The 26,873-nt window shown below is 53.8% G+C and overlaps 1 protein-coding gene across 3 annotated transcripts in view; it reads left to right on the top strand.

Annotated features, from left to right (window-relative positions):
• The window catches only part of Iffo2 (intermediate filament family orphan 2), a 40,977-nt gene that overhangs the window by 3,487 nt on the left and 10,617 nt on the right, over positions 1-26,873 (top strand). For all 3 annotated transcript variants that reach the window (XM_004850410.4, XM_021262929.2, XM_021262930.2), the window contains exon 2: positions 25,936-25,996. In XM_004850410.4, coding sequence (XP_004850467.1) covers positions 25,936-25,996 — 61 coding nt within the window. The remainder of the gene's footprint in view (positions 1-25,935; positions 25,997-26,873) is intronic.

The following is a 26,873-nucleotide window of genomic DNA, read 5'->3' on the forward strand; positions in this document are numbered from 1 at the left end:
ACACATAACATTCTGTTTTTTTCTTATAATGTACTATGTTGAAGTTTCTTACATTATTTTTATTTTGGAGGAAGGTGAACATACAGTGACCTTTAAAGAAAGTGTAAGAACCACTTGACTACACAATTTCAAAGGGTCTTACCAGCTTCAACAATATAGAAATCTGAGTTTGAGCTCTTTGCCCACCTCTAATCCTCTTCCCATAAGAGAAGTCATGGGTAGAGAGATGAGACTAAGGTGTTTGCCTGGACTGTTGGCCACTGGAAATGTCAGGTCCTCCCAGGGTGCCTAGCATGGACCCCAAGAAGAGTCCAATGAATGGCCACTGGCCAGGGAAGGAAAAGCCTGCAGGGTTTCCTGCCGTCACCTGTAGCAACTCACAGCCTCGGAGCTTCCCTCTTGTCTCCCTAACAACCTAGCACATGTAGCTCAGTGTTCTTTAAGCTGGAGGTTTTTTGAGTCCTATATCCATGACTTGTGGCCCTATTCTGTACTCTACCTGCACTGCTACTTATATGAAATAATTTCATAACTTTGCTGAGGCATAATTTGCCTATCATAAAATCCACCTGTTTTAAGTATATCAGTGATCTTTAGAAAATTCACAGTTGTGCGGCCATCACCACAATCCAGTTTTAGAACATGTGCATCCCCCAAAAAGATCCTCCATGCCCATTTTCTGGGAGTTCTCATCCTCACCCGGCCCCGGCAGTCACTGATCTACTATGTTTCTATGGATTTGCCTTTCCTGGACATTTCATATAAATGGAATTATGTACTATGTAGTGTGGCAAGATCTTTCACTTAAGTCATGTTTTTGAGCTTTATTTGTTGTGTAGCATGTAGGATGTTCCTTTTTTTTTTTTGGTACTGGGGATCGAACTCAGGACTTTGCTCTTTTGAGGCAGGGGGTGGAACCACTGAGCTAAATCCCCAGCTGGGATGTTCCTTTTTATTGCTAATGAATACTGTATAGATGACTGCACTTTGTTTATTTATTTGCCAAATGTATTTTAAATGTTAAAAATCACCGTGTACCACCTAATATCATCTCATGTGCCATTGGTGGTACACAAACCATGCTTTGGAAACACTGACCGGGACCAGAGCTCCTGGCTGGGGTATCCCAGCACTGGCCCTGCTCACCGCTTCTTTGGTTTCCCCTCGGCCCAGTAGCTCTTTACCACGTGGGAAATGTGGTCACTGAAACTGTATAGAGGACAAGGTTGTCAAGCGTTGATTTGGAAACCAAAACAAACATTTCACTGTGTCACCACCCAGTGCCACCAAAATATCCTGTTCTGAGTCTGCAAGCTGGGTGCTTTCCCTGGGAGGTTCCTGCTGAATCTGTCTGAACTCTAAACAGGTGGATAGCTCTTGGAATTGGTATGCAGGAGACCTGGACTCCAGGTCCTGCTCTGCCACTGTGTGCTGTGTGACCTCCAGCCAATTGCTAGGCTTCTCTGAGCCTCAGGTCCTCCACCTTTACATGGCAGGATTGCTTTGGGTGATCCCATCAGCTTGTTCTGTACTTCAGGTCTGTGATGAAGTGGTCTAGATCATGGCTCATCTTTTTGCCTCATGAGACAACGTGGTGTTTGCTGTGGTCTCTCTCTGTTCTGGGCCTCCCTGTCCTCCTTGCTCTTCCAGGGTCCAGATTAGGGGCATGGGAAGTACTGCCTAGCCCATCACCAGGCTGCACGGTTTGGATAATTTCCTTTCTCTTCACTGACTGGGAAAGGAAGCTGGCATACTTAGGGGGTGTCAAGAAAAAAATTCCCTGTAGCCTGGTGGTGAGGAAGCTGCCCAGGGCTGGTAGTGCTGGCATAGCTACCTTCTGGGCAGGGTGCCTTCTGGGCAACGTGGTGCCCCTGGTCCAAAGCCTCTGTGGCCCTCCTGGACTTCCAGGCCCAGTGTGATTTGGAGCTGGCTGGCTTTGTTCCCTCCCATGCTGATGGCTAGATTTGTTTTCCCTTGGTGCCTGGGGTGATTGGAGGGTGGTCTGAGAGTCCAGAGGGGTGTGATGATTTTTAGATTGGCCCCTCAGAGCCCTTGGGGCCATAGCAGGGACAGTGAGAACCTGGGATCTGACCCACATCAACCCCAGCAGCTGTTTCTCTTGGACTCCCATGAGGTAGCTCAAGGAAGTTTCACTTTGAAAACAGCGGATTCAGCTGTGCACTTTTATTTTAGACCTGGGGAAACTGAGGCCCAGAGGGCGCTGACCCACCCAGCCCACCACTCCAATGTGTTGCCCACATCACTGGCTGCAGTCGGGCTTAGCAGAACTTGCTCTGCTTTGCTCTATGTCTGTTTTAAACATTTCTTTAAAAGCCTCTTTCTGAGATGGGAGGGACTTTTGTCACAGCTATTTCTGCCTATGAGCCGGAAGGGGCTGGGCTGTCAGCCAGAATGGAGGTTTCCAAAAAGGGATGGTGGGTGGGTCAGCTGGAGTGTCCCCTGCCTTTCCCATCATGTCACACCCCCTGGAGGCCCTCAAGCAGGTGGGGGTGCTGGCCCCTGAATGCCCCAAGGCCCGAAGACCGCCCTAGAAAGATCTCACAGGGCTTTGTTGTCTGCCATTTCCATCCACATTTTCAATATTTCTGAAGTTCACACAGATGGAATCCCAGCTCTGCCCTTCCTGTTTCTGTGTGGCTATGAGCAGGTTTCTTGGCCTCTCTGAGCTGCCTAAGCCACTTTGCTGTTGCTCCCTGGGGCTGGGAAGGGATAAATGAGCTCTGTGTTAAGGTCCCTGGGGCTCAGTAGGCTCCCAGTATGCTCTCCACTCCTGCCCACCCCTCTTCCCTGGGCAAAGTCGGTTCCCTTAATTTATGAGGGCTTCTGGGCACAGCCTTGGACTGCCCAACAAATCCATTTCAGGACACGTCGCTGCTCTCTCTGTCCCATGGAAGGCGCCAGAGATGGTGCTGGGGGTGGAGGGAAATAGGGCTGCCTCTTTGTCTGGCATCTCAGAAGGGCGTTAGGCCCATCTTAGCAGTTGATTTGTGCCTCCGGAAGTCTCTTGCCTCCCCCAGCCCTTTCTCCTAATTTCCTTTAAAAGAAAAAGGAAAGAAAGAAAAGGAACACACAAAACCCCTCCATCTAGGTCCTCAGTTCTCTTGAGAATCATATCAGTGAATCTCTTGGCTGGGCTGGCATTTTCCCTGGGGACAAATTTGGGAAGGATTTTCAGAGCCTTAAACTAGAGGGAGTTGAGGGAGTTCGGTCCCAGAAAAGAAAAGGAAGCAGCAGACAGCTGATGCCAAAGATTCCTTTGCTAAGGAATGTGGGGCGGGGCTTTTGGCTTGGCCCAGAGGATGCACCGCCCCCCCCCAGCATGTGTGCACACGAACACACATGCACACGCGTGCACACACACACACACACATGCATGCGCACACAGCCCCCAGGCTCTTTCTTCATGTTGGTAGCTGAATACTCACACGTGTTCGTATTGAAGGACACAGAAGGGTAGACCAGAATTTGAACACACCCTTTGCCGCAGCCAGATGCGATGACTTCCAGGAGAATCGATTGAAATCCTGCTGTGTCTCAGTGACTCCAGAAAGCTGGGGACTTTGTCTATCTGCAGCCCTGGCTTTTGATGGTATCAGCAGAGGATGCTGGGCTAGCGTTCCGTTTATTTTCTCTGTCACAGATGGTGGGAGAGGGTCTGGGGACAGGGAAGGGTACAGCCCTCCTGTCCCCCAGGCTCAGGATTAGGGGTGTGTGCCTCCTCCCTGACTTACTGGGCTTCCTGCCCTGGGCTCCCACTTCCTCCCTCATCACAACTCCATTGCCTGAGATGTTTCTGCTCCTGCCACTGCCTCCACCATCTCTGCTCTGCCATAGCTGGCTCCTGGTCTTTCTTCTGCTGCTGCCCATGAAGCCAGCCAGGGCTGGCTAGAGTCCATGCAACCAAGTAAATATTTGTGCAGCGAGGGGGGACTCCATGCTCCCTGTCTGGCTACTGCCTGCTAGAAGGCACCAGAGGGGAGGGGGTATAGGACAGGTGGCACAGACCCAGCATCTAGGGACCCCACTGCATGTGGAAGGAAAGGTCTGGACTTGGATTCCAAAGCCCCAGGCTTCAGTGTCAATATATTGGCCCAGCATGTCTCAATGAACACTTAGTGCCTGGTGCCAGATATTTGGGCCCAATGCAGGAGGGAAAAACTGAATAAGCTTAGCCTTGACTCTTTGCTGCTCGAGCCTCAGTTTCTCCATCTGTAAAATGGGGATGCTGAGCTCAGTGTCCTGAGGATGTGGGTTTACATAGCTACAGCATGTTGTACGTACACGATAAGGTTCCAAAGAAGTGCTACATAGGAAGTGTTCACAGGGCAGAGGGGAAGCTGTGCTGGCACTGTGAAGGGACACAGGTCACCATCTTCTCCCTGCCTTCTGTGGCTTGTGCAGCCAGTGAGGGTATTGCCAGCCTATGAGGTGTTTGAGGGTTCAGGCCAGGTGGGAGGCTGGTGATTTGTGACACTATGCCTCTACCAGGAGAGTGCCTTCCTGCCCATGCTGGGCACTAGGTGCTTAGCTTTCTGGGCAGGATGTGGTTTCTCATTCTAGTCCCTGGTACAAGAGAAGGTAGTTGTCACTCAGTAATAAACCAGGCAAGTGCCTGGCCATGTTCCCTGAGTTGTGGTGTGGGCCCTAGAGCCTTGTGCAGCCCAGACCTTTGTCTGGACTTGGCTAGACTACAGAGTGAGACCCTGTCTCAAAACCAAACAAAAACAATTGAACAATGTGATAGGAAAACATTGCAGAATGGGGTTTAATGCTGTTTATGGAACACTTATTTATTTTATTTTTTTCCTGGTACTGGGGATTGAACTCAGGACCTTGTGCTTGTGAGGCAGGTGTGGCACCACTGAGCTAAAGCCCCGCCCCTTGAACACTTATTTTGTGCTAGGTTCAGTGATGACTTCTTTAAGCCATAATTACTAGAGCGACCTCAAGAGGTAGGAATTGATTATGCCCATTTCACAAAGGAGCAGTTTAGAGAGGTAAGGAAATCTGCCTCTGATCTCACATGGAGTCCCATTTCAGTATCCAGAGCCCTAGCTCAGGGCTCTTCTCTGGTGGTGGTCTTGTCCCATGCCACTGAAGGCTGTTGAGGGCTGAGGAGGCCGGCAGGAGACAGGCCAGGGAGCAGGGTCTCCCCAGCACCTGTCCTAATATTGTCACAGCGGGCAGCAGAACAGGAGGTGGCTGCTGTGCTGTGAAGACTGTGCTGGGAAGTAATTATTTCTTGAGAAGCAAATGAATCACTGGCAGCAGCAGGCAGATGAGGTTCCTAAGTCCCTGTAGCCGGCTCCTGCCCCTGCTCTTTGGAGAGGATCCTATGGGGGGTGCGCCCTGAGTGGGGAGGAGCTCAGGGTAAGGGGGCTCCTTAGCCACAGAGGGGCCACATCTGGACGGGAGGGGAAGGCAGGAGGAGTGGAAGGTACATCTGTCCAGTACTTTTCTTGAGGTTTCATTTAAGCCGTGTGTAACGGCACAGCATGGAAACTATACTCAGAGAGAAACGGAGTTCACAGCAAAGCCAAGGCTTGGCTGTGCCTCTACTCTAGGCTCTACATTAATGTTCCTTCTGTCCTGCTGCGAAGTGTCCCCAGGGCAGTGGCCAGAGCTTCTTGTCATCTGACAAGAGCAGGAGAGAGCACTGGTCATTCTGGGGCAGGATGGAAGCTGGCCTCCGCCCTGGGCTGGAGACTCCCTAACCTTTGCTTTCCATCAGCCCTGAGCTTAGCCAGGGCACAAGGAGCTCATTCTTGTCATTTCCTGCCTCTCACTGGGGGGATGAGACTGCTGGGTGTGACGTCTGAGAAGCCAAAGCTCTGGTGCTCTCATTCAGAGGCAGAGCACCCACCGTGTGGCAGGCCCACCACGTGGGCACCAGGGGAAGCAGACACAGCATCTACCCTCCAGAGCTCAGAGTCGGGACCCAGCAAACATGTCCTGCCATGTGGCAATATTGTGTGATGATGCCATGTGACAAGTGAGCTCTCAAACAGTGCCAGTGCATAGTAGGAGCTCGATGAATATTTATTAATTTATTAAACAAATATTTGTACAGCATTTACTCTGCAGGGCTCCATTCAAAGCAGTTGACACACATGTAACTCACAGAGCCTCGTCCTAACCCTGTGAGTAGGGCACCATCATTGGCTCATTTCAGAGATCCTGATGCAGAGCAATGGAGACACGGAAGGAACTGAGCCAGGATACAGCTGGGAGGTGGCAAAATGAGATTTGAAGCCAGGGAGCCAGATCGAGAGCCAGCCTTTATGTCATGACTAGCCTAAGGAGGGGCCTGCCCCCTGAAGGCAGCTTTCCTGCCCTGAGCCTCACTTCTATGAAATGGGGATATGCAGCCTGCCCTCGGGAGGCGGTGGAAGCCCTTTGTAAAGTGGTGAGTTCGGTGTGGGTGGAGTGGAAGTCATTGGAAGCCCTGGCCCTCTCCACACTGCTGTGTCCTCTCCAGCTTTCCATGCCACCCGGGCTGCTGAAGTTCGGTGAAATGCCCGGTCTCCTTTGCCCCTGTTGTCATGCCTGCCTTGCATCCTGCGGTCGTTGGGCTGTCAGGCAGAAAGCTCTGAACAAGACAGCGCTGGGCAGGGCCTGTGTGTTGCACTTAGAACAGGGACAGAGGACGCTACTGGGTGTCTCCACTGTTCCTGGGCTGCGAGACCTTGGTAGCGTGGCTGTGCCTCTCTGAGCCCCCGTTTCCTTATCTGGAAATGGGGCTGCGCAAGGCGTGGACTTCGAGAAACAGGGGGACAATGGACTGGGGCTGCGGGAGAGCGGGGTGGGCGTGGCCGGGGCTGGAGCCCTCCGCGTGGCGTGCGGGGCGGGGCTGCCCTGCCCTGCGCTGTCCCCAAGACGCCTGCTCAGCACTCCTGGCCAGTTGGAGGACTGCGGAATGTGCGGGTTCACGCAGCCCCTGCCTGCACTCTCCACGAAGAGGCCCCCGCCGGGGAGCGGCTGCCTTCCGCCCTCTTAATAGGCCGTTTTTATTACTCGGGTTATTTAAGATAGTTATTGGCTCACTGCCTTCCATTGGCTGGCGGGGGAGGGAAACAGCTGCCAGTCTTGAGCGGACCTTGTGAAATTCCCTGCCAGACGGGCTCCTCTCCGGGCAAGGTCACCACATCTGACCCAGGCCCACTGAGGACCCTGCTTCTGGCCCCAGGTCCACTGTGTTCATGGGCAGAAGCCGTTCGTGGGGGTTAGTGGAAGCTTTGGGGAGCGCTTGTTGAAGTCAGAACCAGAGCGTCCTGAAGCTCTGAGTGGGACCCTGGTGAGACCCGGGGTAGCCTGAATCCCAGGATTCCAGAAAGCCCTCGAGCCAGCAGAGGGCCAATCACAAAAGGCTTCTTGGAGGGGACATCGTTGGGGTTGTAGTTTGGAGATCCAGTCATGAGGCAGAGGAGGAGGAAGGCGCTCCAGGTGGAGAGGACAGCTGGGCAGGGGCCTGGCGTGACTGCACAGGCCTGACCAAGCCTGTGCCCGGTGTCGGAAAACCTGGCTAGCGCTGGTCCCCTTCTGCTCTTTCTCCCTCCCTCTGCCTTCCCTGCTCTCAGTTTCTGTTTTGTTGTTTCATCCTTTCTCCTGGCCCTCTGTCCTTTTTTGCTTGCTCTGATCTCTAATTTTTATGGCTGGTCTCTTACCCTGTCTGGGGCAGGGGGCCTCCCACCCCTCCTCCAGATGCCAGGCCCTGGTGGTGGCCTTTGTTGCTGGTGCTTTGTGCTCCTCTGTGTGTGTGTGTCTGTGCACATATGTGTGAACATATGTCCAAGCTTCTGTCTATTCCCTGATGATTTGGAGCTTTTGAGGTTAAGACCCCACGTCTGGTCCCCCAGGACCTCTTTTATTAGGGGCTCAACATGGGAGGGGAGGCTGCCTAGTGAGGGGCCTGCTTGCTGCCAGGCCTTGGAAGTCAGTGCTGGCCATGGGGGCCCTCAGGTTAAGGGCCTGGGGTCACACGCAGGTGGGAAATGGGGGCTCACTTTACCTCTCCAGGCCTGCCATGTCTTCCACCTCACCTCGTGACTTTCTCTCTTCCACAAGCCTGGAGGGCTTAGGGTGCTCCCCAGGGTCATTTCATCCATTCCCCCTGCTTGTGGCAAAACCATTCCCCTGCCACCCTAATGAGCAGATGAGCTTTCTGTCTTTGTAGAAAGACTTGAGAATCTATTTTTCATTATTTTGTCTCTGTCCCACTCACATTTCCATGACCATTTTACAGATAGGAGAACTGAGGCCCAGAAGAAAATAGCTGCCTTGAGGTCTCCCCACAGAGTAAGGGGCTGGGCCCAGTCTGCTCACCTGCCCCTGAGCTGGGTCTCGAAGTGAAAGGCCCCTTCTGGGGACTGGGACTTTATGGAGGGGCTTCGATGACTCCTAGTAGCCAGAGTGCCTGGAGTGGAGAGGCTTCCACCATGGGCACACCTTGGAGCCTATACACTGTGACATGGGTCCATGGAGCCAGGCCTCACCTTGGAGCCTTGGGGTGTTTTGGGGTGATGTCTTGGGGTGTTAACTGACCTACCATCCCTGCCTGCGAGCCATGTGCTTGGCTGCATTGTTTCTTTGTGCCTCAGTTTCCTCTTGTGTAAAATGGGATGGCAAAACCAACAGGACTATTGATCACCTGGACCGAGGACGTTCCGTTCTGGTCCGCCATCACTTGTGTGAGTCCCAAGATTTAGAACTTTACCTGGGACACTGGAGTTGGATGAGCCATACCAGCCAAGCTCCTAGTCCCTATAGAGACCAAGCCTCCGGAGTCCCTGCCTGGGGATGTGGCCTGACAAGTAGTATTTGTGGAATTGTACACATCTTTATAGTACATGACCATTGGGTTTAAAGAAAACTCTCACATTGAAAACACCAGGGCTTACCTGACTCAGGGCAAGTAGATGCCCTGCAGATGCCAAGTTCAAGGGCCCTCCAGCTGGTAGGTTGTTTCTTCCTTGAGCCTTAAGGCACCATTACAGTGTGAAGAATTAGAAAGAAATCATCCTGCTCCCTCTTCCATGGTTTCCAATATAGGCCTGTGGGTCAGGCCTTCCCTTGGGTGGGAGGGAGCTTTGGCCCTGGGCTGAGACTGCCTGGGTTCACATTGCTGCTGAGCCTCACTTGTGTTGACTGTGAAGTGGGATGAGGACCTTAGCTCCTAGGTGGCCATGAGGGTCCAGTGGCGTAGTGTGTGTGGAGTGCTTAGCTGTTCCCTTTCTGTCCCCTCTGCCCTGCCCTGGCCTGGGGCTCCCCAGCCTGCAGGCCCCGACCCCAGAGAACTGCCTACTTCCTTTCCCTTCCAGCTGCAGACTGGCCTTTTGTGTTCTGGGCACTTCGGCTCCCCAGTAGGGCTGCCTGGCTGGCCAGGAAGGAGAAGGTCACATCCTTTCTTCTCCCTAGCAGACTGTCAGTGTGGGGTGACCGTGAGGTCAGGACCTAGTATTCAAGGCTGTGTCCAGCACAGAATGTCACCGAGAGCCTTCCTGGGGATCATGGGATGTCCCAGCCTCACAGTGCTGGTCGGGGGTCTCAGTGTGTAGCAGAGCCAGGCTGGGATTCAGGTCTGCATCTGGGAAACCGTGCGCGAGAGTGCTTTCCACCTCACTTGGGCTGTGTGCCAGGCTGAGAACTTGGCTCATGTTCTGGGCTCTCTTTCTGGGGCTGAGATGGGGAGTTGGAAGACAGGGGTTCAGGGCAGCTAGGCAGCTGCCTTCCTTTTGGGCCTCCAGAGGGGACAGGCACATGGCTCCTGAGAGTTCATCCACAGCCTCCTCCAGGTCTTGTGTGTGAAGCACTCACTCCCAGACCTTGGCACAGGGTGACATTGAATGCTGGCTGGCATTGTTTTTCCGGGGTTGACGTCAGGGCCACGGTTTAGGGTTTAGTCTGTGAGACAAAGGCTGCTTTGTAGCTTCTGCTGGTTTAAGCACAGGCACATCACCCCCCTCCCCCTGTGGAGAAGCCAGGTGGGGGCTGGAGGGGAGCAGGGGAGCCCTGGGAGACCTGGCTGCTCTCAGGCCTCCAGGGATGGCAGGATCCCATAGTATCTGCCACACCCAAGCACTTATTTCCCATCACGGTGTAAGCTGTGTGGACTCTCTGGGACCTCACCATGCTTCTGCAAGGTTGCAGTGGTTACACTTATCACAGAGGTGAGAAAGCTGAGTCTCAGAAGGTGAAATGACCTATCACTTGTCACATCTAGAGTGGCAGAGCTGACACGTGTGCCTGGGTCTCCTTGGCTTGGTGGATCATCACTAAGTTCCCCCACCACAGGGCTTCGTCTCACGTCTGGCTTTGGGAGGGGTTCTGCAGGCTGAGACAGCCCAGGGCACGGCGCTTTCATCTCTGTCTTCAGCGTTCAGAGTTGAGTCACTGCTTGGATCACGGCTGTGCAAGTTAGAGAAGGAGCTCTGGAGGGCTGCAGTCCCTGGAAAGTGATAAGGGGAAAGCCTCATGGGGCAGCGGAAAGGCGTTGTCCCAGGGGAAACGGAGGACCTTCTGGTCTCCTTCGTGATCATCCCACCTGCTCATTCATCCATCATTTTCTGGGTCTCTCTGGTCACGCCTGTGCTTGGGCTTCGGGCTTGATACTGTATGAACTAGGAGCTTGCTGATGCGAGGGGGCTTTCCACATGGCTTTCACATCTGGGCTGGAAAAGTCCTTAGAGATTGCTTAGTTCCCCTTCCTATTTTTCAGAGAGGGGCAGTGACTTGCCCAAGTGGTACAGCAAGTTGATAGCAGAGCCAGGACTCAGCTGGGGCTGTCTAGATCCCAGGCCCATGTTTTTGCCTCTCTGCCATGCTGACTGACAGCTGTCACTCCTGGCTGGGAGCCTGCCTACCCAGCCCTTCCCCCTCAGCTATTTGGATGTGTTCTTGGGCTTCTCTGGAACCCTGTAAAACCTCTGTCCTGAGGTGCATCGGAGGGGCCCACTGCACAGTGGGAGGGAGCTGTGCTCTGCCCTGAGTTGTCACCTTGCCCTTTGGGAACATCGGTCGGCCAAATCCCTGAGCGATGCCTTCCTGCTGGACCCTGGCTTGCTGTCAGCGGGGATTACCTGCCCATCTTTCACCTCAAGGCCAGGACCACTGCAGACCCTCCTTGAAGGTCTTGTTGCCCAGAAAGAGCATCACAGAGCCTTCCCCTACTCCTGCCTTCCAGGATCTGGTTCCAGCCTTTCCCACTGGGAAGTGCTCCCTGGTCTCTAGCCATAATCCCGAATGCTGCATTTTTTCTCATGGTTTTCCCCAGTGTAGGAAAATGAGTAGACATCAGCTGCCTGGTCATTATACTCAAGGCAGTGCTGTGGCCCCTCTGGGTTGGCAAGTACCTCTAAGCTCCCTTTCTTCACCCTCCTGAGAGGCCTGGGTCTTGAGTCAGACTCGAGCTGGGACATGCTCTGAATAGGAAGGATCTGGCTGGTCCCATTAGTGTCCTCCAGGCTCCTGGCAAGGAGGCACATTCCTTCTCCTAGAGTCATGGAGCCCTCTGAGCCGGAAATGGCCCTAGAGCCCAGAGATAACCCTGGCCCCCCTTGCCTGATGAGAAAACTGAGGACCAGAGAGGCCATGTGTGCTTGGCCATTCAGCCAGCATGGCAGAGCTGGGAGTCCACCTCTATGGGACAGTGATGTTTCGATGTTTGGGCCTTCTCCTTTGATAAAGGTGCCTGTGGTCCCTGCTCCACACAGGTGTCCCTTGTGGCTGCCCCAGGCTCCTGGCCTGGAGTCACCACCCTCACCTGCTGGTCCCTGCTCAGCAGATTCCTGGTGCTCCATGGCTGCCCTGGGAGCCACCACAGTGCCTTCTGTGCCCAGTGTCCCTCTCATCCCCAGCCGCCCAGACTCCTTTTTGGCCCCAGGGAGCCCCCTCACCTTCCAGGGTAGAGACTTCCTGTGCAGTGCAGCCGGGAGCAAGTTGCCAAGGGGCCACCAGCTCCTGGGCCTGGGGCGGGAAGGAGTTAAGCAGCTCTGCCTGTGAGCCAGACTCCCAGCTGGTGTCCTGGCCCCTCAGGCCATCCAGGCCATCTGGCCCAACAGATGCTATACTGTGTCACATCTGTCCAAGGCAAAGTCACCAGGAGGAGGTCCACTTGCTGCCTTTGTAGGCCTGCTGGGGTAGGTGTGGACCCTGCTATCTGTCCCTGTGAGGCCAGGCCACCTGGGAAAGACGCCCTCTGGGCAGGATGCCCTGGGTAGCTGGTTCTGTGGTGCTGAGGAGTCTGGGCTTCCTCGTGCAGATGGGTCCAGAGAAGTGCCGGGACAGGCCCATGATCACACAGCAAATCAGAGCAGACAGAACAGACTCGAATCTGGACCTTCCTCCACCCTATGGCCCTAGCTCACAAGCTGGTCCATCCAATCAATACTTATCCTGTGACTCAGGCTGCCAGACTGTGCTGTAGTCCCAGAGTCGGGGAGAAAGAACCAGCAGATGAAGCATCTGAGGAAGGAAGAGCGTATCTGTCACGCCTAGAGCCTGGACACTGTGACAGCCCTCTAGCTACCAAAAGAGGGGCCTGCTGCTAGGATGGACAAACTGCTACTGAGCACTTGGGGTTTGGGATCATGTCACATCCTTACAACTGAAAGAGGCAGGTATTGTTGTCACCCAATTTCATAGGTGAGGAAAGTGAGGATCAAAGAGGTGAAGTCTCTCTTTCCAGGTCACCCAGGAGAGGGGCTGTTCCAGGTGGCCAACCTGGGTGTGTCTGATGCTGAAGTATTTGGAGAAGGGAGCAAAGGACAGGTTCAGATGGCCTCCCTCCTACCTCCAGGCCAGCCCCTCATTTTCCCTCTTTCCCAATCACATCCCCTTTGGCGTTTTGCTGAATTCCGACCAGGATCATGTGGTTGGAGGGCCATAGCTCAGGGGAAAGGAGTCCCCGGCTGGGTTTGGTGGGAAAAGGAGCTGTTTTGTGCCAGTCCCTTGGCAGAGCCAGACTTGGTGACCCTGTCCTTTGCCTAGGGTGGACTTCTGGCACTACCTGGGAGATTCCCCTTGGGGACTTTGTCATCTGCAGACCAGGAGCTCTTCCCCCAGTGAAGGCTGGGGCAGGCCAATGCAGCTACACAGACCACATAGGCAGGGCCCCTGCTGTGCCCAGCCTGGCCACCCGCTGGGAGTTTTGGGGTGACGCCCCTTGTGGTCCTTTCAGATCCCTGGGAGACTGAGCCGCACACTCTGCCTCCTTCTCCCTTTCAATGTGAGGCCACCTGTCTCAGAAACGAGTCCAGGCTTTGGAATCTGGGTTTCAACCCAGCTTCTGCCCCTGCAGAGCAGGGAAGTCTGATGGTTCTGTACTCAGGCTCCAAAGCCAGACTGGATTCAAGCCCTGGCTCAACCACTTCTGAGCTCTGTGATCTTGGACAAGTTACTTCACTTCCCTGGTCCTCAGTTTTGCATCTTTAAAATAGACATGATAATAGTACCTGCCTCATAAGGTTGCTGTGAAGATTAAATGACTAAATAGTGCCTGGTACATGCTAACACTTCCTAATGTTAACTGTTATGATTCTGGGGCCCTGGATAAGTCACTGCACCTCTGTGAGCCTCAGTTTTCAAATCAGCAGAATGGGGACAAGGAAGTGAGCGACTGCATTAACAAGATGAACTGCCAGGGGCTTTCTTGTCATAAAGCTTCTCTGGGTGTCTTTGTCCCATTCCATCTCCCCTCCTGTCTTGAGAGGACAGGAGACTTGAGAGGACTTGAGACTTTTCTGTTCGCTGAGAGAAGACCCTGGTGCATGTCCAGGCTGGAGGAACCCTTGGGTGTGTGTGTATTGGGTCGGGGGCTGCCCCGCGCCGTGGCTTTGCATCACGCTGAATGTATGGGCCATGCCAGCAGGAGGTGGGTGTTAAGAAGTGAGTCTGTCCCCTTGAGCTGTGCTTAGTCACTAATCCCTCTCTCGGCAAGCTCCAGCATTGTGGTGTAATTACCTGTCCCAGCTGCACCTGGAGCTCTCCATTCCCAGCCAGCCAGGGAGATCAGTGGGGGCAGCACGCACCCAGGCAGTCCCCACCTGGACCCTTTGGTTGCACAGGCTCTGTGTTCATCAGCGGGTCCTGTCTCTCTCCCCGCCTTTCTCCTGGACACTGCTTAGAAATGCGCTCCTCCCCTGGCCAGCAGCATGGCAGGAAGCTCACAGGTTCTAGAGCTGAACCAACTCCCCCGCCTAGCTTGGCTGTGTGAACTTGGACACATCCTGTCACCTCCCTGGGCTTCCTACTTGTTTATGAATGGCCTGGACTGCTGGGAGTTCCCCTCTGATGTCCTGGGGTTCTGAGTTTTATGCCTTTTTTTTTTTTTTACCCCTTGTGGACCCAGTTTCAGCTTGTCTTTCCTCCACTAATCAGCTTGTCCTGGGGGTTGGTTGTCCCTGTTATACAGATAGGGAGACTGAGTCCTGGACTCAGGTGACTTGGCTCAAGGCTGCAGAGCTGGTTTGTAAGCCCAGAATGAGGCCCCAACCCTTGCCTGGCGGGCTCTGCTTGGCTTTCCAGGCTGGGGATGACAAGGGAGGCAAAGAAGGAATCCCAGGCAGTTGGCCCCGGGCTGTTGGGGGAGTGAAGTGGCTCTGATGGGAAGCTACACAGAGTTGCTGGCCCATGGGGCCCTGTGTTCACCTGCTTGCCACTTGGAATAAACAGTGGAGAGACTGAAAGTGCATATTAGGTTTCCAAAATAGCCTTGGGAGTTGCTGTTTTTCTCAAAGCTGTAAACATACCCCTGGGTGGGGCCCCACGCCCTCCTGGGGACAGACCCTGGGGCCTTCTGCTTCTTGGCCTGGTGTCCAGAGACTTGGTGCCTGGACCTCCTGCTGGCTTCTGAACTTGGGCAAGAGTCAGCTGGAGTCCCAGAGGCTGAGGGCTGGATGGTGCTGGGGAGGGGTGAGTTGGAGGGGCTCTGGGGGCTTGGCCAGGCCCGGGCCAGAAGCCATGTCCTTCGGAGGGAGAGCCCAGGTGCAGTTGGCCTGGCTTTGAAGTGAAAAGAAGAGAGTAGCAAAGCTGGCCTGCTCTGTGGAAGCTCCGGGTAAACAGGCTGGCTGGAGGGGCAGGCAGGGAGGCCATGTCCAAGGCCATTGTGAGTCAGGGCGGCACTGGCCCTAGATTGGATCTTCTAGGGAAGGCACTGGAAGTGATCCTCAAAGGGCCCTTTTTATCCAGCGCCTGCTGTGTACCAAGCTCTGTGCTGGGTGCTGAAGTTGTAGCTGTGATCCAGAGATGGGCCTGATTTTTCAAGAGCTAAGTAGGGGGATGGGTGGGTAACAGACAGCCTCAGTACCAAGTGACCAGAGCCTTGCAGTGCAAAGAGAGCCTCTTACCCCTAGAGGGGACACTATTTCCTCTTGCCTCAGCTAGCATATGGCTGCTTGCCCAGGGCTTACTACCCATGAGGTGGGGCCTCTGTTCTTTCAGTGGCCAGTGGTTGGACTCATGGCTCTATGAACCTAATCTCTCACCCTTGCTCTTTATGGAAGGCAAAGTGCCATCCACAAGGAAGGGCAGGATGAATGGACAGAAGCATTTTGATTCTTAGGGAAACGGAGGCACAAAATAGTGCTATTGCAGGAGCCAGGGTGTCACCTGGGGATCCTGCTGTTGCTTGGCTCCTTGGGCAGCTGGGAGGCTGTAGTAGGGAGTGGTGGGCAGTGTGGCTTCAGGCACCTGCACTTTCTGTGCCCCATACACATGGCCCCTCACGTCTCACACAGAGGCTTTAGGGGTCATAAAGCCTTTCCTAAGTCTGCCCCTTGTCACAGTAGCCATTTGGGGTATCTGGACCGATATGCTGGTGTGAGTGCACTGGGGTGCTCTTTGCCGTGTTGTTTAGATTGTTAGGACTTGGCAGTGACAGTCGGGACCCACTAAACCCATGGCACCACACCTGTCTGCTGAACCACTGGCTCAGGAGGGACACTGCCGTGTATTGTTAGGTGGAAAAAGTACACTTGAGAACTACACATGGTTGGATCCCTTTGCCACTTTTGAAAATCTTATAAGAAAAAAGAATCTTACAAGAGAAAGTTGGGAAGGACATGCTGCCAATATCAGTGGTTACTCAGGGAGGGAGATTTAGGTGAGCTTTGAAATTTTTTGTTTGGCTTACTTGTGTTTGTGTGTGTGTGTGTGTGTGTGTGTGTGTGTGTGTGTGTATGTGTGTTTCTCTCTGTCATCATTATAAAACCCTCCTGCAATTTAGAGAATAAGGGGAAAATAAGCAGGTATTTTTGTCTTAAAATTTGAGTGGTTTTGACTTTTTGACTAAGTATACATGACATCATTCAAAATTAATCATGGGGCAGAGGAGAGTATATGAGCCTGTTTTCTGTTGCTAAAACAAAATACATGAGGCTGGATAATTATAAAAATAAGATGTAGTGCCAGGGTTGTAGCTCAGTGGCACCTTGCCTGCCTGGCAAACACAAGGTCCTAAGTTTGATTCCCCATACTAGAAAAAAAATATGAGATGTAGCCTCCAGTTTTGGAGACTGAGAAGTCCCAACAGCATGGCACAGACTCTGGTGAAGAGACCACTGGCTGTGTCACATCATGGGGGAACATGTGAGAGGGAGCAATCACAGGGTGAGACAGGAAGCCAGGGAATGGGGAGGACCCAGGCTTCCCACCAGGGTCCCATGAGAAGCCCCTTCTGAGGACAGTGTCTCTCAATAGGTCTACTATCTCTCAGCATCATCACACTGAGGACCACGTGTCCAGCACGAAGACCTCTGAGGACACACTCAGACCACAGGAAAGCTGGGTGTGGTGGCACAGCCCATAATCCTAGCTACTCAGGAGGCTGAAGCAGAAGGATTGAGAGTTCAAAGTCAACCTGGGCAACATCGTGAGACTCTGTGAACAAAACGAAACCGTAAAACCTATTGCAAACCATAGGAGAAAGGACATTTTGATGTATACTACAGTGTAGATGAACCGTGAAGACATTATGCTAAGTGAAGTAAGCCAGTCACAAAAAGACAGATTCTAGGTCCATAAGGTCCACAGAGTGGTCCACAGCCCCTCCATTCTGATGTCTGCAGTGCAGCAGAACCAGGGCAAAACTGAGAGACCATTGAGATGAAGAAACTGAGACTGGATAGATGGGAGCACTCAGTGACAGGGAGGGGAAGGGACAAGAGTTCTGTTTTTCCAGAGCCCATGTACAGCATCTCTTTCATGAATTAGCAGCCATCGGAGACCTTGATGATCCCTGTGTCACACTGGTCACAGGGTGGTGCAGGGTGTAGGAAGTCATTTCCCAGGAGCAAGTGCTTGAAATGTTGGGGTTCGAATTCACTTCTGTTCGACTCTAAAGCTAGCTCTTTTTGTCACCATGCGCTATCCCCATGGGTGGCCTCTGTGGGAGGAGGTAGTGGAAGGCTAAGGCCATTCTTTACCTGGTTCAGGGGCCCAGAGAAATGAGTTTGTGGGCAGAGTTCCCCTAGCTAAGCGGCTCTTTTCCAAGTCAGTGATTGTGACTGCACATATCTGTGCCTTGTACTTGGCGTTGCAATCAGGGGCATTTTCTGAGCAGTGAACTGAGGGTCCTGCATAGGGGAAGAGTTTCACAGGGCTGGGAGTCAGATGGACCTGGGTTTGACTTTGAGCAAGTCTTTTCACCTGAGCCTCAGTGTTCTCATCTGTAAAATGGGAATGATAACATCCAGCTCACAGACGTATGGTAGGGACTCGTGACAGGAGTAAAATGGTTGGTACATAATTAGTGTTTTTGGTTTTTTTAGTGAATGCATCTTCCGGGAGGGCAGTGTGATGGAGAAACAGGGAAGTAGAAATTTATAGCACCCCGGATGTCATGGCAAAAGCAGGCCCCGGGACTGGAAACACCTGATGGGCATGATGGTGCATCCTGGGGAAGTCGTATATAGCCCTCCTAGAAGAGGCGAGGAAGGGGCACTCATGCCTGGAAGAGGCTGGAAATTGTGCCCTGGAACCCCACAGCGGCCTACAGTTTGGGGTGCTGATTCTTCTTGCATGGGATGCCCCACAAGTAACTGTCCCTCTGGGTGCGGCCTTGCTGGGTTGGGGGGTGTCCATTTAGGAGTGGTTTCTGATTGGGGACCCCTGAGAGAGGGCACTGCCCAGCCTGCCACTCTGGATTACATATGTCCACCAACTGCCATTTCTTCAGAGGTGTTTTACTGTTCCATACTAGGTACCTGGACACTGCGTAGTCTGGAAAATAGCTCATAAAAGAACTGAAACCTCAGTTGTCATTGGGGCAGGTGATCAGTTGGCCCAGGAGGATGCCCTGCATACCTGGTGCCTGTCTAATGGTGCATGAAAACAGCTGGCTCTCCTGCCTCAGTCTCCCTGCTGCCGTGGTGGCCCTTATGAGGACAGACCTCATGAGGACAGATCTCCAAGGCTGAGGCATGCCTGCTAATTTGTAGGGTTCATCTGGGGACTCAGAGGGAAGAAGCTGATGTTACCTGGGTTTCGCTGGCAGGGGGGATCAGTGGCCGTTTCTCTCCTGTCACCCCCCCCCCCCCGCATGTGCTGTGGTCAGCCAGCCGGGTGACAGTGGCACCTAGCTCATTGTTGTCACCATTGGTGCTGTCACCATTGGGAACATGACTATGGCAGCTTAGTGGCTCTGGGGTCAGACAGCCTTGGGTATAGGTCTGGCCCTGTGATTCACTGTGGTCTCCCTGAGTGACTGTCATTGGACGATCAGGAGGATGAGGGCACTGACTACATGCTCCTAGTGTGCCTGGCACTGTTTTGGGCATCTTTTCTTTATTATATCATGGGACAGTTGCAAAACCCCTGTGAGACGGGTCGTGATTACTAAGGCCCTGAGAGGACGTGTAACTTGCTTGAGGTCACAGAGCGACAAGCAGTATAGCTAGGACTTGACTCCAGGGCCTCTGTTCTCTCCACCACACAGGTTTGGACTCAAGGACTTTGTCCTAGCTGGCCTTAAAATTTTTTTTTAAGTTTTCTTTTTTTGGTACTGGGGATCGAACTAGGGACCTTGTGCTTGCGAGGCAGGCGGCAGAACAACTGAGCTAAATCCCCAGCTGTCCAGCTGGCTTTTGAAACTTTGTGGCTTATCAGATGGTTTTGTGCTCGGTGAGGGACCAGGGAGGTTGGTGTCTGCTGTGGCTGGGTGGCCCTGAGACTTCATCCAGCTTAACCTCATTGTGTTACTAGAGGGAAAGTGATCTGGAGGAGGGAAGGGACTTGGCCAGGGACACCCAGTCTACAGAGGTGCAAACTGGTTTCTAGTTGGAGGTAGCAGCCCCTCCAGGGACAGTGAGGTGGGAGACGGCTTTCTGGGTTTGCCCACTTTCCTTGTAGGGCCAGGATACCCACAATCTTTGATTCTACAAGGCCCGAGTGGCTCATGGCAAGTGGCTTGAGGACTGTGTGGAACTAATGCATATTGCCATCCCAGCCGCTGCTTGTTGGCCAGGGATTGGGTGCTCAGGGTGGTAAGGGCCAGCAGCCAGAGGCCTGGCATTGCCTAGAATAATACTGAATGTCACCTTTTCTAGGGTCCAATGAGGGGCCATACCCAGGCTCTGCAAGTAGTACTGCAAATGTCATGTCCAGAGGGATTCTTGGAGATCCTATCACAGATGGAGAAACTGAGGCCCGGGGCCGAGAAGGAACTTGCCCATGTTGCACCAAACTTGAAACACAGCCAGGACTTGAAATGGGATCTGCTGCCTCCCACCCAGTACCTTTTCCCCTGGGGTCACGAGACCTCTCTCCCCTCTGAGCAGCCTTGCCTGACCTTGCCTGCTGGCATCCCTGGCTGAGGCTGCTGGTTCAGATTAGGGCAGACCTGAGTGCCTGCAGGTGGCGGCTCCTCAACTGGACCCCATCACCTGCTTGCAGCCCACACTCTGGCCTGCCCAGGCCATTACTGCCGGCCAGTAATGGAGCCAGCTGCCCTGGTTAAGTGTTCACATTAAATTAATACCTCCACCATGGAGACAGTCAGTTGGCATTTAATTTGTGTTTCCTTCTGAGAGCAGCAGAGTACAGCTGGGCAGTTCTGATGGGCATGTCCCTGAGATGTCTGATCCTGGGGACTGGGGGCTCCACGGAGATAGGGAGGTGGGGTGGGAGCAGAAGGGGAAGGCAGGCAGGAGGCCTTCCTGCTCGCCTGCAGGAAGCTTGAGCTTCCTGGCTGTCCTTTTTTGGGGAGAAGAAATGATCACAGTACCCCAAGTGGGAGGAGGAAGAAAGGAGGTGAGACACTCCTGTGTTTGGTGCACAGCTGCTGCAGGATGCAACCCTGGTTGGTGGTGGGGGTTCTGTTCTTGTATTCCCAGCTCCACCCCCTCCCACTCTGTTTCCTTATCTGCATTCTGCCACCAACGTGGCTCCTCCAAGGTATGAAAGGGGGTGGTATGGAATGAGGAAGTTGATTCATACTCAACTTTGGGGGCTTGGGGGCTCTCTAGCAGGGCTCAGCGGAAGCTGGTTGCGCCCCATGGGAGGGTCCCCCTAGGCTGCCTCTGCAGCAGCCCCTTCTCTAGTTCAGCAGGGCACATAGGCCAAGGCACTGCCCACAGGACAGCACTCTTCAAGCATGTGTAGGAGACAGCGAAGAGCTGCAGGGCTCTGGCTGGGCAGGGGCACCAGCTGGGCAACATCTCCAGTGAGCAGGGTGGAGGAGAGAGGTCCTTGACCCGACCCACCAACCGGGAAGGAAGCTATTCTCCACCCCCACCTGCCTGCTGCCCAAGCCAGGCCCACACTTGGCCCCGATTGAAGTTTTCCACTGATGGCCCTGGCCCAGCCTCACCTGAGCTGTTTCCCATCGCCTGAGTGAGTCGGCCGGGCGTGCCACTGCTCCCCTCTCTGCGAGGTGTGCCCAGGCGGCTGCCCGAGGTGCAGTCTAGATTGAGCTGCAGAGTCTCAGCCTGCTACTCTGTACCAGGGCGGGACTGGGTATTTTCACCCTCTTCTTCCTCATGGAGTCTCCCACCTCTCAGAAGGACTCTAGTGCTTCCCACCTCACATCACTGGTGGGGAAACTGAGGCCCAGGGAGGGCAGTTGACTTGCCTGAGGTCAAACACAGCTGGGAAGCTGGGGGAAGGATTGAAGTGTCCGTGTCTGTCCCAGAAACTTTAATTCTTTACTTTTTTTTTTTTTTTGGTGCCGGGGATCGAACTTGGGTCCTTGCACTTTCGAGGCAGGCAGCAGAACCACTGAGCTAAATCCCGGGCCCCCAGAAACTTTAATTATTCACCAGGTCTGCACCCACTTTCCTCCCAAGCTGTCTGTCTCCTTTGACAGCACAGGAAGTGAAAACCCTCTGAGTCAGTCCCTTTGTGGGCTTCAGCTTATGTTTCCGCCCCACTTAGACCAGCTTAGTTGCCCTTTTCCTAGGTCTGTGTGTCATTTTGAGTGGATGGGGGAGGGGCAGAGTGAGGGTTGGAACTTGGAAGCTGCCCCTCCCCCACTGACCAGTTGAGATTTCTTGTCAGTCACGTGGTCCCGGTGGTGGCTCCTCAGGAATGTGGGGATACCACAGGGGCCTGTGCTGCTGCCTCCCCCTCCCGGCCACCAGCCTCCCACATGTGCCTGATTTGTTAAAATGGTGGCTGAGGCCCCACGTCTTACCAAGTGTCGTTCTGTGGAGTCCTTTCCTCTCCCTGCATGCATTGTCCTGATATCCCTGCCACCCCTCCCTGGCTCTGGAGCCTTGGGCAGGAGGATAGGGAAAGCTGCCTGCTTCCTGCCCTGGCGGTCCCTCTCCAGCCTGTCTCCAGGGAGAGGCTCTGGAGCCAGGCAGACACAGGGAGGCCTGGCCTGTGCTGGGAACTTGGCTCCCAGGAGCTCCTGGCCCGGGAGCCCCAGATGCTCTGGGGAAAGAGGCTGTGGCTGGGCAAAGGAGGGGGATGGGAGGCCCAGGAATGAGTCCTCCATCCATCCGTCCGTCCATCCATCCATCCATCCATCCATCCAACAAAATATTCAGTAAATGTCTTACTCTGGCCAAGCGCCTGGCAGGTTTTAGGAGCAGGGAATATGGCAGTGAGCAAGGAGTGGTGATTATAACCACTGAGTGAGGCCTGGTTGGGAGACCTCAGCTTGAGACCCTGCTCCTCTCCTTTCCCACCAAGACCAAGGAGGTCACCCTGTGTTTCCTCTTTGCCCCATTCAGCCAGAGCCCGTGATGCCCGAGACATCTTGAGGTGGGTGGGTACCACCAGACCCTGGTGTGGTAGCGAAGATGGAGGTGGCCTCCTTGTGTGGTCTGGTGTCACAGGGCTGGCTCTTTTGAGTGAGAGCCTTGTGCCATGGGACAGCATGGCTAGGTGGCCTGGAAAGATGGGGCAGGGGCTCCCAGGGCAGGCACCTCAAAACCCTAGAATTCCAGGCAGGAAGACACTTGAAGTGGATGCTGAGGCTTGGGGAGAAGATGACATTTTAGACAAGTCTAGGAGAAGGGATGGGATTTCAGGAGGCAGAGGGGGAGGGAAAGGGGAAGGAGTTACCTAACCATTTCCTTATCTGCAAGATGGAAATAATCCTTGGAGGGCAGGGGTGGGGTGTAAATGATATTTTATATGTATGTGGACAGATGCCTAACTTGGAGAACACTCCCAGAGGTAACAGTGAATATCCCTCTTCTCCTTTCCCTTATCCAGCACTTGAAGGGAGGAGTTGAAAGGACTGAGTGGGTGGGTCAGGGTTGTCTGCTGGGGAGATCCTCACCTCATGCCCAGAGGTGGTCTCTAAGGTCACCCCAGCCCTTCTTCTCCAGCTCCGAGTCTCAGATGTCCCCAGGGGCCCTTTTGGCCTTAGAGGGCCCAGGAATTGAAATCTGCCAGACCCGAGTTTGATTCCAAGCTCTACCATCTTTTAGCATTGGTTCCTTTTGGTCATTGGTGTGCGCTGGGGCTAAGAGCAGGAAACCGTATCCACCCACCCCAGTCCCCGGGCAGGTGTGCCCCCTCTCGGTGGGAGGCTGGCCTTGCCTTCCTGCTATGAAGACACTGTGCTGTTTCCTCTGCCCAGGACATCCTCCCGCCCAAAACCTAACTGTGGGGCCAGGGCCAGGCAGGAAGGGATGGTGTTGGGGAAGTGGATGTTAAAACCTTAGAGCCAACCATTTGATTGACCAGTTTTTGGTGAAGCTGGGTGCTCCCTTGCTCTGAGCTGAATTGCAGAAGATGTTAGGTGTCTGGGTGCTGCAAGAAAGACATCGCCTATCTGGACCTTCACCCCCCACTCCTCAGCAGCTGAAGGACCGGGGTTTTCTGCACTGTCAACACTGGCACCCACTGAGTCGGGCGCTCCTGCCATCACTGCAGGGAGGGACGTCTTCAGGGCAGTGGACTCCATGTGCACAGCCAGCTGCCTTCCACACGTGGGGTCTGTCTTCCATACTCTGGGGCAGGTGAGCCAGCTGCCCACCGAGCCCTGCTTTGGGAATAAAAGGCCCATGAAATCACTCATGCAAGCTCACCCTGGAATGCATCCCAGGAAGCGTGCTGGAGGGGTTAGGTGTACAACTTGGGGTGCAAGGAGTAGGAGGTGGAGGCACTGGATCGTGCATCTCCCAGAACCTGGTTGGGTGCAGACCAGCACCGCTGGGGAACCGTCTGCCCCACCCACACCCGCTGAGTCAGGGTCTGCAGGGAACAAGATTGCTGGTGATCCCCTGTCTCATGCTTGCTGCTTTAGAGCCGGGCTAGATGTTAATCCCAGCTCCCTGTTTGCTAACTGTGTGGCCTTAGACAAGCTGCCTCGCCTCTCTGAATTTCAGGGTTAATAATTCATGTTAAAGCAGATGTGTGTGTGTACGTGTATAGGACCTGGACCATGCTGGCCAACAGATGTTTGCTCTTAACTATCTGGAAGTCCAAAGTTGTGGGCTCACTTCACCTTGTGTGGATCTGGGCAAGTGGTTTTTCCTCTCTGGGTCTCATTTTCTCCAGCTGTGCAATGGGTCTGCTGACCTCTGCCCAGAGGTGAGGTTTTGCTCTGCCACAGTCCCAGGGCCATCCCTCACTCCTGCTGTGAGAAATAGCAGCGAGGCTGTCTCCAGAAGCCAGGCTGCATCTGCAGCACCACATTCAGACTCAGCAGTCGAGTCCCCTTTCTCCCCTCAGAGCAGCATAGCCAGGAGAGGTGATTCAGCTGGGGATCTGTGGGCCTGCACCTCCTCCAGGAAGCCCCAGATGCCCCATGGTGCTGGCCTGAGGTGAGAACAGGCCTGGGAACTTCTCCCCCCGCCCCCATTGGGCCTGTCCTTTTCAGCAAGAGGTGGCCTGGGGTGGACTCTGCCTCACTCCTGACATCGTAGGTGACCTTGGGCAAACGGCTTGTCCACTCTGAGCCTCAGTTTCCCTCTGCACAACAAGGGAGCATGCAGTAGATGGTCCTGCCCTGCCCCTCCTTAGCATCCTCTACATCCGCCAGTGCTGGCAGGGGCCCCAGCCCTTCTGGCCTCTGGGTCCGGACCCTGGACCCCGGAGCAGGGATAGGCCAGGCAGCTAATGTGGGCTAACGTGGGATTGGCAAAGACTAAAGTGAACAGGGGAGGGCATGAGTCCTCAGGGAGCTGCTGGCTAGGCCCCACTAGGGTGGGGGAGAGGAGGAATTTTCCTCTGTGTGTGCAAACAGTATCCATTTTCTCTTGATACCAAAAGCTGGTGATGTAACCCACTCTTCATCCCTCCCTCCCCTCTGGCCTATTTTTAGCTGGCCCACAGCATCCTAAAAGGCTTCGAGACCTCCTTGCTTTGCAGCCAAGTGGGGAGAGCAGCCTGGGGGTGAGGAAAGACAGAAGCTTGGCTGTATGTCCCAGGACAGAAGGAGGGAAAGAAGCTGCCACTAGCTCCTCCGGGGAGGGAGCAGACGGGTGGGAAAGTAGGAGGGGTCTTCAGGCTCTGAGGGTGCTGGGCTTGGGGAACCCAAATGAGGACTCAGCAGTCAGTCTGGAGCCTCCCCTGGCCTGGCTCCCAGCTCCCCCTGCCCTCACCTGGTCTTGGGCACATGACTCTGAGCCTTGATCTCTTTACCCTACATGGGGATGATGACAACACCTAGGCCACTGGGCTTCCAGGGGACCGAGCAGCTTCATATAGAAGGGTACCCATGGCTAAGGAAGTGTCAGAGGGGAGCTGCTGCTACCATCCTGCAGTTAATACTTGGGGTACACTGAATTGTGCTTGGCTGTACCCCTCCATCCTTTCCTGCTCAGCTTCAGCCAGCGCATGTATGAATGAAATGATATGCAGAACACCCCTGGAATAGGGCCTGGCGTATGATAAATGCTAAAGAAGCAAGAGCCCTATTTGTTGAGTTTTGTTTTAATGTAATAAAACAGGCCTGGCTGTGAATTCTGTCCTTACCCATTGGATAGCCATGTCTTTGGGGCAAGACCTTTAGCCCCTCTGAGCTCAGTTTCTACATCTGTTAAATGGGATCACAACACCTATGTTATTTTTGTACTGGTTAAAGTGGGTTGTAGAACAAAGGGACCCCAAGAATGCAATGCTTAACACAATGAATTTGTTTCTTGCACATGGAAAGGAGAGCCCGAGGATGAGTCAGCTTCAGGCTGCCTCCTAAGGCCCAGCTTTTTACTACATCTTGTGGCAACAGCAACAGCAGCAGTATTTCCACCCCACTTTACAGTTTGTGTGAAGGGGATGATGATCCCTCCTGCTTGTCTCCCCATGGTCCCATGCTCAGGCCTTGGAAGTGGTATTTGTCACTGCCTGGAATTATGGTTAGCATTAACCAGCCCTCCTCCCAAGCTGGGTGGATGCACAGATGGATTTGCCTTCGTACCCTCCCCACCCAACCTAGGGACAGGCTGGATACCAAGCATGGATACTGAGGGCTGGACTGGCTTGCTGAGGTCACCCTCTGACCACTGTATTTCTTGTCTTTTGCAGATGGGAGGAGGAGCTTGCCAAACGGATGGACCTCCAGACCATGGTGGACACGCTGCAGGAGGTGAGATTCCTTGAGGTCCCTGCCAGGAGAGGGGTGGGAGAGCCATGAGGCCAAGGCTCTCCAGGCAAAGCCAGGCAGTGAGTCCCAGAACAGCCCCTGCGCTGTGTGCCTTCTATTGCTCCAGCCTCTCCTCTGGGAAACTGGGAGGTCTCTTCTGCCTCCTGTATTTAAGAGCTAGGAATGGCCCAGCACAGTTGCATAAAGCTTGGCCACAGGAGTTGGGAAGCCTGGGTCTTGTTGGGGCCAGAAGGTCTCCCTCTTCTTCAGCCTGTCTCCCCCCACAGAGGCTGTATTAGGTGGTCCCAAGTCCCCCTGAGCCTCAGTTTGCAGGTCCCTCAAGCTTGGACTGGTGCTTCAGAGAGAACTGGCAGGCTTATCCCCAGGAGGGCCCCCCAACCTGAGTGGGCTCCATGGTGGACACATTGCCCTTGCTGCTTGGCTAGTGGCTCTGCATTCTGGGTTCTGCTGCTGACCCACGGTGGTGAGTCTGAGCAGCAAACTTCACCTCTTGGACTTTGTTTTCCTCTAAATCAAATGGGAACAAGAATAGTGATTCTGTGAGGAGGCATGAAAAGATTTTTCAAAACATTTTAAGAATTAGGTGGGCTGATATAGCTCAGTGGTAGAGGCCTTGCCTAGCCTATCTGAGAACCAAAAAAAAAAAAAGAAAAATTCCTTCTAATGTTTAAAGCATTTATAGCCTAAGAAGGAGGCAAACTGAAATAATTACCAATATGTGGAAGGAAAAGAATAAATGTCCCTCTTTCTTTTATAACAAAGTATTTTTTTAAATATGGAAAATTCAGAAATGCATATGGAACAGGATCAAAGTTGCCTCCAGTTCTGCCTGTCCACAGACTAGCAATTGCGACCTTCC

Source organism: Heterocephalus glaber, unplaced genomic scaffold (assembly GCF_053883595.1).
Source record: "Heterocephalus glaber isolate CG9 unplaced genomic scaffold, H.glaber_assembly_v1.0 deba00001452, whole genome shotgun sequence".
Classification (NCBI taxonomy): domain Eukaryota; kingdom Metazoa; phylum Chordata; class Mammalia; order Rodentia; family Bathyergidae; genus Heterocephalus; species Heterocephalus glaber.